Source organism: Puma concolor, chromosome A1 (assembly GCF_028749965.1).
Source record: "Puma concolor isolate L17-30 chromosome A1, mPumCon1.1.hap2, whole genome shotgun sequence".
Classification (NCBI taxonomy): domain Eukaryota; kingdom Metazoa; phylum Chordata; class Mammalia; order Carnivora; family Felidae; genus Puma; species Puma concolor.
In genome coordinates, this window is record NC_141667.1 from 106,684,471 (window position 1) to 106,697,719 (window position 13,249).

At 41.1% G+C, this 13,249-nt stretch overlaps 1 protein-coding gene across 13 annotated transcripts in view; it reads right to left on the bottom strand.

Moving 5' to 3' along the window:
- The window catches only part of MAST4 (microtubule associated serine/threonine kinase family member 4), a 567,430-nt gene that overhangs the window by 166,156 nt on the left and 388,025 nt on the right, over positions 1-13,249 (bottom strand). The window contains exon 1 of one of the 13 annotated variants that reach the window (XM_086699822.1): positions 608-1,311. The exons of 11 other annotated variants lie outside the window; for them this stretch is intronic. In XM_086699822.1, coding sequence (XP_086555948.1) covers positions 608-699 — 92 coding nt within the window. In that variant the 5' untranslated portion in view covers positions 700-1,311. Of the gene's footprint in view, positions 1-607; positions 1,312-13,249 lie in introns of those variants that run through there. One more of the 13 variants, XM_086699832.1, reaches the window with a different exon arrangement.

A 13,249-nucleotide genomic window follows, 5' to 3' on the forward strand; every position in this document is an offset into this window, starting at 1 on the left:
CCAGCTTCATCCTGGTTTTAAAATTGTCTTTGCCTCCACCTATTCTGTCAGGTATTTTACCAACTGAAAAGGCCAACCTGTATTCGGAATAAATGTCAGCAAACCAACAAGAACAAACAAACAACAACGGCAAAGTTACGCAGACCTGTCTCTTTTAAACAGACAATAGGAAACAGGCTAACTTGAGCTTTCTTTGCATTGCACATCTGCACCTTATAAAGGTCAAGTCTTTACTAGAAGGTAACATCTGAGAGGCTCTACAAAAAGCAGCAGAAGCGTCCTCAGACGTCTGGGTGAAGGAAAGAGCTGGAAAAGATCCCATGAGAGAGACAAAGTATCTTCCTCCTCTATTTCTCTTCCCTCAACTCACAACCCTTCCCCTCCTGAACCACATTTCAAAAGGAGAACAACTCTGGAAGTACAGGCCATCGGGATTACCCAGGAAATCCACGAGGATGACAGAATACCTGAAACAGTGGCCCCCTGGCAGGGCAGAAACTTTTCAAACTGCCACCGTCTAAACAGAACCCCAGCTGTTAAGGCAGTCTGGCCGCCTCCAAAGCCAACACACTCCCTTCTCCAGGCAAAGTATCCCCGCGGTTTTTACCTTTGTGTTCGCCGAAGCCTGTTCCCACTCCTCAAATGAGGCAAAGTAAAGTTTGAGAGCACAGTCCAAAAATTGGGGTCAGACATATCCATTTCGTTCTCTCTTCAATTCACTGCGGGTTCAAGGCCATAAGGCCAGACCAGGGAGGGAGGAGGCGGGGGGGGGGGGGGGGGGGTGGAGAACGGAAAAAGAAAAAAAAAAAAAAGAAAAAAGACAAAAACAAAAAGAAAAAAAAATCCCAATTATCTACTCACTCCCTCCAGAGGAAACGTGCTGTGAACTGTGATCTCAAGAACTTGGAGCCTGTCTGAGAAGTACCCCTAGCCTTTAATTAACACACAGCCATTTCTCCAAGGCTCAGGAAACTTATTTCCTCTCGGGTTTGCCCTCTCCTGGTCAGCCCTGGGCAGCTATAAACAGTAATTACAAGAGTTGGGCCGTGCGTTCTGCACAAAATGCTGTCTGTGTGTGATTCAGTCCAAGGTACTTTGTCATCTGTTTGGCAGATACCATTTGCAGCTCCTGCGGGGGGTGGGAGGGGAGGGCGACGACTATTTTAAGGCTTCGGTTCCGGGAGGCTGCTGCTTATCAGCAAACCATTCAACATCCGAACATGCCCAGTGCCGTGTTTCCTTTTGGTATCTACATACAAGGAAAAGAAGTGAAATGGAAAAAGCGCCTCTTCTCCCCCTTCGGAAAAAAAGGAAACTTAAAAGCACTTGCAGAGAGCGGGCCTATAGGCGGACTTGAACAGGGCACCTTTGTGCGGCCTCCGCCGGCAGGGGCTGGGCCGGGGCCCCTTCCCCACCGGCAGACCCTCCCCCGGGAGCTGGGCCTCATGGGAAAGGGGGCAGGCTTGGAGGTGGGGTGGGGTGGGGACCCGTGCGCGAGCCCCGGAGCACCCCGGACCCCAGCATCTTCAGGCCCGCGCCGCGCCCCCGGCCCGCAGCCGCAGTTGGATCATTCCCCCCAAATCAATCAATCAATCCAGCCGCGGCCCGCACCCGCCGAGGTGAGCGCTGGGCGCACCTGAGGGCTGGTCTGTGATTCACGGCAGAATGGATCACCATGAAAACACTCCTAGGAAGTCAGTAATTACTCTTCACCCGGACGCTGTTTGTAGGAAAAGCACGCCAAGGGGAGGCCACACTCACCTAAAACCCCAGTCAACTGGATTTATGAGTTTACATCCAGTTGATGAGTTACGACAGGCACAGCTGTTGGCTTCGCGGACTGCAACAAATCCAGGGAATGGCCAGCTCCTACCTGTACAGACGCTCCCTGGCACTTAGTCAACAAATGCTAGAGTTATTTTCCTGCCACATGTGTTAGAACTTGAAAGGAAGATGAAATCAACGTTCCTGTTGTTCATCTGGAAGAAAGGCATGGTGTTCAAACAACTCCCCTAACAGGCAAATGCTTGTGTAAAAGTCTATACAGAAGAAAAAAAAAAATTTAAATTAGCTGCCTTAAATTGGCGTAATACGGTGAGAGATAGTAAATTTTAAAACAAGATTTTAGTAAAAAAAAAAAAAAAAGACTCAAAAAATGGTTAAGCAAGTTGCAGACAAACTTGCTTACCTAAATAGCAGAGTGACAAGGTAAGAGAGGTCAGCTGACAAGGGAGTTGTAAACAGACAACAGGAGTGCACTCTGGGATCCTATCTAATTCTTGTCACTCCCAGAAATAGTTTCACCCCAAGGACTCTAGCAATTTCTGATCATTGTTGTATAGGGCTTTCTTATGCATCATCTTTTGAAATTCTCACTGAGGCTCCTCAGATCCTTGAAATCTACTAAGGTAGACAAAGAAGGCAATGTTTTTCTCAATTTAACAAGTGACAAAATTCACTTCACCAGATACTTAGGAACTTGATTCAGTATTTTTTGCTCCACACTTTAAAAACAGGCTTTTAAGGATTTAAAAGGGTATTTAAAAAAATTTCTTTAATGTTTATTTGTATTTGACAGACAGAGCACGAGTGCGGAGGGGCAGAGAGAGGGAGACACAGAATCTGAAGCAGTTCCAAGCTCTGAGCTGTCAGCACAGAGCCTGACTTGGGGGGGGGGGGTGAAACTCACCAACCACTGAGCCAAAGTCAGATGCTTAAGTGACTGAGCCACCCAGGCACCCCTAAAAGAGTATTTTTAAAGGCTGACACAAACTACCAAGCTCCAAAGCAATTTCTCCACCTCAGTACTTGGACATTTTAGGCTGGATAACTCTTTGGGGGGTTGTGTTGTATACCGGAAGACTTTAGGCAGCATCCTGCCTTCCACCCCCTACTCACAGATTGTAACAATCAAAAATGTCTGTAGACTTTGCCAAATGTTCTTTGGGGGCAAGATCACCCCTGGGTGAGAACTACTGCTTGTAATTATGTCTCCCTCTTAGAATGGTAGGATAGACCATTGGTTAAGAGCAACAACCTCGGGTCTGAATTCTGGATCCAACAATTACTATGACTTGAGGCAAGTCACTTAATTTCTGCCCATTTTCCCCATTTTTGGGGGTTCAGGATAGGACAACCTCTGAGATTACCATAAATGAGAGGGCATACATAAGGCCTTGTAAGCAGTGTTTAGAACACAATGTATATAAATGTTAGCAATACACAGAAGTTAACAGAATACAATACTAAAAGGAATGGGAACAGAGCAGAGGACACCCCACACCATGCCCTCTGTTATGGTGGTGGCTTCAACATGCCTCTATGCAGTGCTGGTCACATTGTATGGTTAAGTGCCTGTTCACTACGGTCTTCCATCTTCCATATGAGTCTGTGAATTCTTCAAGGCTGAAGTCATGTGTTACTGATTTCTATATTCCCAAAATCTGACAGTTCCTGATTTATACAAGCAGTTAATAAATGCTTTTTGAATGGAGACACTTCAGATGCTTTGGTATCTATGTTTCCCTTAAGATGCCCTAAAATGATTAGTGATAGCAGGTCAATTGATTTTTTTCAAAGAATCTCAACTTCTTAAGAATCCCATGAAGATACTTTAAGAGAATGAAGCTCTAAAGAATTTCTCTTATTAATTTTTATCTATATTCTGTAACTGAAAAGAGAAGTACTAACATTCCTTATGTCTTAACATCACTCTAAGAAATATCATCATTAGGGGCACCTGGGTGGCTCAGTCAGTTGGGCAGCTGACTTCAGCTCAGGTCGTGATCTCACAGATTGTGGGTTCCAACCCTGCATCCGGCTCTATGCTGGCAGTGCGGAGCCTGGTTGGGATTCTCTCTTCTCCCTCTTTCTCTGCCTCTCCCCCACTCACACTGTCTCTCTATCTCTCTCTCTAAAGTTAAAAAAAATAATAACAAATTACATGTTGAAGAAACTCTGTGTTGAAAGTGCAGAAAGAGAAAATTTAGGGAGCTTGACAACTGTCCTTGAATACTGAATTAACAATGCAGAAGACTCTTTGGATCTGAAGATGAAAAAGACTGAAAAAAACAAGAAAAGACCTACTATAAGGGTGTCTGAGTAGAGGCAGCCTGAAGGACATACAGTGAACAGACATCAAGTTCTGGATGGTTGCAAGACCTCATGATTCTCTACTTCTCAACTCTTGCATTCTATTCTTCCTGAAAAGCCCAGGTATTTGAGCAACAATGATAACTTACATGGGTAAATAAGTGCATAAAACATATTTTTCTTCTCTTGACTGAATGATAAATATCCTGGCCTATGAGCAGATGTCATTACAGTCTCCACCCTATACATTCTGAGTAACCCACCCTGAAAATTCTCAAAGGGATGGGAAAAAACATAATTTTTTTAAACTACATATACTTTAACACAGTTTTTGCACTTAAAAGGCTTGGGGAAATGTGGGTTGTATCCAAAATGAAAAAAAATAAAAACAGGCAAAATGCGTGAGGAGCCAGAAATGAACTACTTAATACAGAGAAAGTGGCTGATACATTCCCACATTCATTTAAGATAAGAGTAGGTGTGATGCTCAAGTGTAACTTGTCTTCTAACCTGTTTGACTTGATTTGAGAACTCATGATTCAGAAGATAATGCAGTCAGCAAACACAAGAATTAAAATTGTCAGAACTACTGACATTTTTGTACAGACAAAATAATTACATGGGCAGAAACTAGAGTATAGTTTAGTTGCAAGTGCAGTAAAACTGGGTGAAGAACTAAGAGGAAATTGAGATTATTGGAAATTCCTAAGACTACAGCCAGTCTAAGTCAATATACAGATATTTAGCAAGATTTTCTACTTATTGCACAATAACTAAGCCTACACATTAATGGACAAGCTTTGTGATCCAGAATGCTCATTCACTTAATCAGATGATATTATCAGTCATTGTTTTTATAAGAAAGGTAAATGACAATGAAAAATAACCTTGTCATGCTACTGAAATGCTGGCTTAGGATAAAATGAGTACTTAAGAATGGGTCAAATTCTTCACTGTTCACCAACCCCCCAAACAAAGAATTCCATGTTCTTTTCATTGACTTGAATTCTCCCTTCTGCTTCCCACCCTCTGCCCCATGTCCATGCAATAGGGTTTTCTCCCACCATACGTAGAACAGTGTTGAAGATAACATCCCTCGAGCCTCCCCTGAACTTAAACACTGTGGGAAACTAAGCTTTCAAGTGCAGGTGAGTGGCTCCCTGCACTGACACTCTGGCCACAAGGCCAATTCCAATGATAAGACACAATGAAAAGTGGTGTCGATACTGAGTTTCCAAAGGTATTCTGCCTGATCTTGGCCTAGTCTGGGGACTGTGCTATAAACTAAACTTGACCGCTATGAATCCCCATCTTTAGAACACCTAGAAGTGACTCCTTCCCCACTGCTGTCCACACCTACAGGTCTACTTTGGCTTCTAAATGCTGTCTTGTGAATTTAAGGGTAGAAGTGTGAAGAGAAAATTGCCCATCCTGAATAAGCAATCCTTGTAATCACTGCACATCTTAAGGAATAAAACTTAAAGGTGGAGCTAGAGATGTGGAGTATGTTGAAAGAAAACTCTATTAGTGTTATTAAACCATTCTTTTGCTCATGTTACCAAACTATGAAAGAAGATAAAAAGGTAAATGAAAATTAACTTGTAGGTATAAGTCTGAATGCTGAACACCAAGAGATAGATAATAAATAAGGTTACATTATCCTGGGAATATGAAAAAAAACTTTAAACAATATTTCAAGGTAGATTGACATTTATAAAGTGAATAGATAAACCAAAGGAAACACAATAAAACTGATTTATGTTTCCTGGCAGGTTGGGCAGAGAACTGCATAATCCCCAAGGGCGAGTTGAAGGACAAGGTCTGAGAGAGCAAAGGACAGGCTTAAAAGTGGCTAGAACGGGAAGAGAACCTAACATTTTTCCTCAGGTACTCCTTGGATCCCAGGACAATCACAGGCTCAGGAAATGTAGGAAATAATCAGTAACTTACAAAAACCCAAGAGGAGAGAACAGATGATTATGAGCAATGAAGTACTGTTCAAACGAGGGACTCCTTGATGTGTAAGACAGAGAAGAGGAGGAGAACATGCATGATGGCAGCCCAGCACAGAGGACGGGGTTGGGTGTCATAATCACTGCTTGCAAGCGTGTCACCCTAGCCCTCCATCCTCTGGCTTTCAAGCAAGGGAAGATCCCGGGAGGAGCTGCATACTTAGTCTGTCAGAGCTCCAGGATAGACGTGGACAGAAAAGGTCTACCATCCTTACAGGGCAGCAAGGGTCATCCTACAGGAGATGAGTGGGAGGGAGCCAGAGAACAGTGTGTCTTCTCCATCCTAAACCAGCAGCTCGAAGATCCACTAAAAACTGACACACAGTACTGGCCCCTAATAGAACTAAGCAATCCAATCTTAGAGCAGAGAACGAGTCTTGGAGATCAGCCCCCCCTCATCTGACAAACTCGGAAGGCTAACTCCCATCTCACTTTAAGAGCGAACTTCTTGCCACCTGTTCTAGGTGGCCTTCCTTTGAGGCTCCCTAACCCCACCACGCTGAATATCCCTCTAATGGCCTCTGTTCCTGACAGCCTCTGCAGAAAAAAAGGTTCTCCCACCACATCAAAATCTCTGTTCATTTGCAGATCAATCCCCCTTGGGTAAGAGGGAAGGGGCTGTATCTCCTCCATCTTTAAATCCTCAATACACCCATTCACATGAATGTTAGAGAAAGGAGAAGAGGAAAAAAAGATTTGCTCAGGGTTAGAAAGATATTTGATAGCAAAGTCAGGTAGAGAATCATGATATTTTGAAGATTCAGCTTGTATATGTTTGGAAAAGCTTTTTTGATCTATTCCTATTCAATTTCATGAGTCCATTTCATTATCTATATATGCTGTATCAGGTAAGCAGGTCTACTGTCACAGATTTCAAAATCTCAGAAAATAGAGACCATGCATATGTAGCTATATGTATGTATACATATACATATATGTAATTAGATTATATGAAATGCTAAATGCTTTTTGACTGTAACAGTGACCCTCAGTTACTAATCATTGTAATAGTCTCTCAATCTGGAATTAACTTCAAGGACCTGGAGTTTCTTGACCCAGAAGCTTGGGTCTAAGGTTCATCATTTCTTATCCAGCTCCTGAGCATGAATTACAGTGCAATTATCACAAGTGTCAATTTGGTTTAAGTGGGTCAGGGTAGTTATATTTAGCCCTTTAGTAGCTGACACTAAGACCTTTCTGTAATGTAAGATTAAAGTTAATTTATCAGTTCTTTTTTTCTTGAGTATTTTTCCAGGTCAGACATCTAAAGTTATGGAAAACTATCCCATTAAAGTAAGAGTTAAGAGTTTCCAACAAAGTACCACATAAGGAGCATATACAGATAGAGGTAGAAACCATGCGCTTCTGTTAACAATCCAAAGTTTATCCCATTGCCAAAGCTCATACAAATTCTTCCACAAATCACAGGCTATTATTTAACTTAAGACACAAAATATTTTGGCCAAGTTCTCAAGCAAACTTTAGTATCTACATCTATTACTATACGTCATTTTCACTGCTAATAAAGCTATTAAAATAACTATTAATTCATGGAATATAGTGTTTAGAATGAAAAGTGTTCAATCTAATAAGTCATCATAAAAATGCACTCAAAGCATCACTCGTATCTTTTTACCCGCTTAATTGGCAAAGATTAAAATAAAGATCCTACTCAATGCTGCTAAGAGCATAAGGAGAGAAGTTCCCCCTGCCAACTGTCTAGAAAGCTATCCGGAGAATGGAAACACACACACCAACACATACCTCTCATATACACAGATACACACATATAAATGTATATGTTTGCTACAAAATATACATATAATATACACATACAGATAGACATTTTAACTATAGACGGACATCCTGGAACTTATACAATCAACTATATACAGAAACATTCATGCATATGGAAATTAATCTCAGAATTCCTTACCATACGATGGGCAAAAAAACCCCAAAGGTACAAGGTGTTGATAATGTTAATAAATGTTAATTTATGAAGGCAAATGCTAGTAAAGACTGAAATAGCCATAAAATGAAACACTATAAAGCCAATAAAGATGGACTATAATGGATTCCAAAGACGTCCAGGTTCTAATCCCCGGGACCTGTGAATATGTTACCTTGTATGTCAAGAGGAATTTTGAAGATGTGATTAAATTAAGGGTCTTGAGATGGAGAGATGATCCTAATTACAAGAGTGGGCCCTAAAAGTAATCCTAAGTGTCTTTATAAGAGGGAGGGGGAGAGAGTTTTGAGTAGAGAAGAAGGCAGTGTGACACAAGCAAGATGCTACCCTGCTGGCTTTAAAAGTGGAGGAAGCAATGCGGAGAATGTAGCTTTAGAAAGCAGCTGGAGAAGTCAGGGAAACACATTCCACCTTACTGTTTCTGGAGGAAGCTGGGCCCTGGACATACCTGGATCTTGGCCCAGGGAAGCTATCTCAGACTTGTGACCTCTAGAACTCTACAAAAATAAATACATGTTTTGAACCACTTAGTTTGTCATGATTTGTTACAATAGCCATCGGAAACAAAGACCACATGTGCAAAATATAGGTAATGGGCAATTCTCCTGAAATATGTGTAAAGAAAGCCACCCAAAATGGAGCAGTTATGATATAATTTGTTCATAATATGTGAGTGCATATGAATAAAAAAGAACTAAACAAAGTCTTTTTAGTGGCCATCTGTAAGTGTAGAATTATGGACGGTTTTATTCATATATATATGTGTGTGGGTATACACACACACACACACACACACACACACACACACACACACACACATTTTAACAATGAGTCCTATTATTTTTAATTAGGAAAGAAACTCCATTCCCAGAAGCCATATATTTGACAGTCTTTTTTTTACCATGGCCTGAAATTTCATGTTCCTGCGAATTTTAGAATACTTTGAAGAGTTTACAAACTTAAAACTATACACTTAGACAAGGACTTTTTCTTAAAATTGGATTGGCATCTTCTGACAAAATAAAATGCACATGTAAAAGCCTTAAAACCTTAGAAATACTGAAATTGCTTTAAAAATGAAGTCTTTCCTATTCAGAGGATTTCATAATCTAAAAATGAAAAATAACTGTTTCTACACATAAATCCTTACCTGTCTATGGCAACTGGGCAAATGGGTATTTTCAAAGCTGACTCGGTTATAAATCCATACAGAGCTGTGTTTTTGGTAAAATATACGTGTTATTTGCAGACTGGTCAAACTGCATTTTCTGGGGACAGTTCTGAATTCTAAAATTACTTCATTGTGCTGTATATGAAGGCTTTCTTCTTTCATTGCTCAGAAAAATCATTTACTTTTGAAAAAGTGAGCCCTATTTTAATATTAGTCCACATGTATGCAGGAAAATAAAACGATGTTCCTAATTTCAAAATATTCTATTAGAGGTAATTTAAGACTACCTTTCTCCTCTCCCCAACAAACACAAATTTGTTATTTCCCATGAGGCTAGATAACTCAGATTTTACTGTCTTTACTCAGCTAGACTGTGAGGGCTGAAAGGCAGAGACCAAGTTTCTGGTTCCAACCACAGATATATTCTTTGAACCAATATATTGTTAAGACACATCAGAGGAGACAACTATATTCCAGTTAGTAGTTATCAAAAAACTTCCAGGGCACCTGGGTGACTCAGTTGGCTAAGGTTCCAATTCTTGATTTTGGCTCAGGTCACGATCTCACAGTTAGTGAGTTTGAGACCCACATTGGGCTCTCTGCTGTCAGCAAAGAGCCCACTTTGGATCCTCTGTTTCCCTCTCTCTCTGCCCCTCCCCCCCCCACATTCTATAATATAGATCTATAATATATATCTATATATTCTATATATCTCTCCAAAACAAATAAATGTGAAATAAATAAATAAATAAATAAATAAAAAGAAGTTATTCCAGTTTTAAGAGCTGTAGCAACAGTCAATCATCTCATCCAATATAGTGGCAGATGGGTGACAGAGGAGTATCTATGGATGTGAAATAAGAAGGATCTCTACAGGCGGGTTTTAGGAAATGAAGGACATACAGAATGATAAAGAATGCTAATACATCAATGATAACAGAAAAATAAGGCCAGATGACATGTACTCAACAGAAATAGAAGACTCAAGAGAGTAGAAAAAAAATCTCACTTAAATGTTACAAAAATACACTAGTTGGGAAAATTAGAAATGAGAGCAAAGTGAATTGGGTAAGCTCTCACAGTACATAAAATGATAAAAGAGCAGCAGATTTTCACGTTGCAAACGGCCCCCTGGTCAAGGCCTCCATCACCCTTTACCTGGGTTAGTAAAATATCCTCACCCTCTCCACTCCAATCTATTCCTCCAAAGCCACCACTGACTTGTGCTCACAATCATTTTACTGTCTCTCCTGGGAAAGAAAATTCAGTGGTTCCCCACTGTTCTAGCAGTGTGTCTTCAAGTACGGTTTCTGTCCGACCATCATTGAATTACCTGGAGTGCTTATGAGAAACGCAGATTTGAGGCGGCTTCTCCACACCCAGTGACTCAGGATTTCCGGGCATGAAGCCCAGGAATCTGCATTCCATCAAAGTGTGGAGGGGGGGTGGGGTGGGAGGGAGGGAAGGAATCTTATGCACATTAGAGTTTGAGAGGTTCTTTATGGGGAAATCAAAACCTCTTTAAGTCGAATACTTTATGAATACAGTCCCTTGTTATCTCTCCTCCCTCATCCTTTGACACTCACCCCCTTATGGTTTATGCTCCAATAATAAAGAAAAAACACATACATGTCAGAAATACTGAATTACTGTGAGCTCCCCAGATGCGGGAGCTGTGCCATACCTCACTGCCTTTGCACACCCTGTTCCCTGTTCTTAGAATTTCTGTCTCCTCTGCCTGGAAAACTTCTGCACATCTTTCAAGTGAGAGATGTAAGGTTACCTCTCCAGCTAAGCCAGCCTGACTTTCTCTTGCAGACCTAACAATTATTCCTCCTGGATCTCGAATGAACTTTATACATACCAACACTTCTTTTATGCCAGTCTTTTTACTAGAGCACAATTGTTTACATGTCCAATTCTCCACTAGGCTTTAAGCCCTCTGAGTACAAGGATAGTTTCTATTCATCTGTGTATGCCTCTATGTACATCACAGATACTCAGCAGATTTCATGGATGCACGCACATTATTTTGTAAGGTTTAAGAAAAAAAACCCACCATACACGAACCTGTTGTTTTTCTATTTCTTTTTAACTTCTACATACAAGCCCTAGGGGGATGCTTCCAAAACCATACTGCCTTTTGTCAACTGGTTGGATGATTTTTCTTTTAAAGCACTGTCATTACTGACAATGTCATTACTGACAATCTTCATGATGATAAACAAAAAGAACAATGACTATTTAAGTCTGTGGTTTTTAGGCAGATTTTGATGATTCATTAAGAAATGAACCAAAAAACGGGGCATCTGGGTGGCTCAGTTGGTTGAGCAACCGACTTCGGCTCAGGTCATGATCTCAGTTTGTGAGTTCAAGCCCTGCATCAGGCTCTGCGCTGACAGCTCAGAGCCTGGAGCCTGCTTCAGGTCCTGTGTCTCCCTCTCTCTCTGCCCCTTCTCCACTCATGCTCTCTCTCTCTCTCTCTCTCTGGGAAATAAACATTGAAAAATTAAAAAAAAAAAAAAAAGAAAGAAATGAACCAAAAAACAACTATTAGCTTTTTGCAATCCTTTTCAACAAACATGGCTGAAGTAAGTGCAGTGTTACTCTGTATCCTCTGAAAAGATGACTAAAAACCAAACTTGGACAGGGTGATCTTTTTCCACGGCTGGAAATTCAATCCTTCTGGGGACATGATCAACACACACTGCTCCCCACCCCACCGCAGTGAATAGATGAGAATTCTGAGCACCGCGAAAGAGCTGCTCAAGGTCTGCAACCTGTGGGCCACCACCTCACAGCCTGGGCTCCTGGCTCAGGTATGTCAACTAGCCCAGCAAAACCCTCCGTCCCATTTAGGAGGAACAGACACAGCTCATCTGTTCGTCTCTTCTCCTAGTGCCTTTCTTCCTCTTTGGCAAATGCCCATTTCCACACTTTGATCTTGCTCTTACTCTGCAGTCAACCACGCCCACCTGAGGATCTAAGAATTAACATTTTTGTGGATAATGGTGATGATGTTCCTACCCAGCAGGGTTTATACTTGAAGGGGAACTGAAAGTTTTAGAGAAAGTTACGAAGAATAGGGCAGAGCCCACTTACAACTACAGGGGTATGTTTAGTGAATGATACCAATCAGAATGTGGAGACAGGCTCCTCGAGAGTAATGGCCACCAAGTCATCTCCCCACCCCCCTTTATTAAAGAAAAATAGAAGTGAAGCTTCAAAACCTCGCGTAGAAAGGGCTCTCAGTCCCTGATGTAGACACCGTTTTATCGTTCGCACAGGCTTCAAGGGTAGATGGCTTATTTACTAACTATGCAGCCAGCAAAAGTCATCCTTATAAATTATATCACAGTATGGCAATATCCTGTGTTGAAAAAAACAAAAACAAAACAGAAGTAGTGTAACTATGGTAGGAGTTGTAGCATACCCAGCAGTATAACTATGTATCACATAAACGCGTGTGCATACAGAAAAAGATGTGTATATGTCATGCAAAACTGGAAACGGTTCATCGTAAGTGATTTATTTTACTTTCATTTCTGTTATTGTTGTTTTAATATACATTAAAATACATCATACATTTTAACAGTATTTCCTCATCTTTAGTTACTTTTTCCATTATTACATCACACAGACTTGCCAACTCATCTTCCAATTCCCTTCAAATAACACTGGTTGATAAGAAAACACACAGAAGTGGGAAGGTCCAGGCTGTCTCTGGTGGCAGCTCAGGGAGGGACAACTTCAATTGTTCAAAAACACCGGACAGTAAATTGTTAAGGGCTAAAAGATAAACATAATCCTCAGTGAGCATTTTGGGTGTCATGTGACATTATCCAAGTCCTTTCTCTCCCCTGCAAAGTAATAATTTCTTTTATTTATCCTCTGTTAGTGCCTAGTACCACAGCTTTAAAAACAATACTGTGCACGGGTCGTGATCTTGCAGTTTTAGGGGTTCGAGCTCCGCATCGGGCTCCGTGCTAACAGCGCACAGCC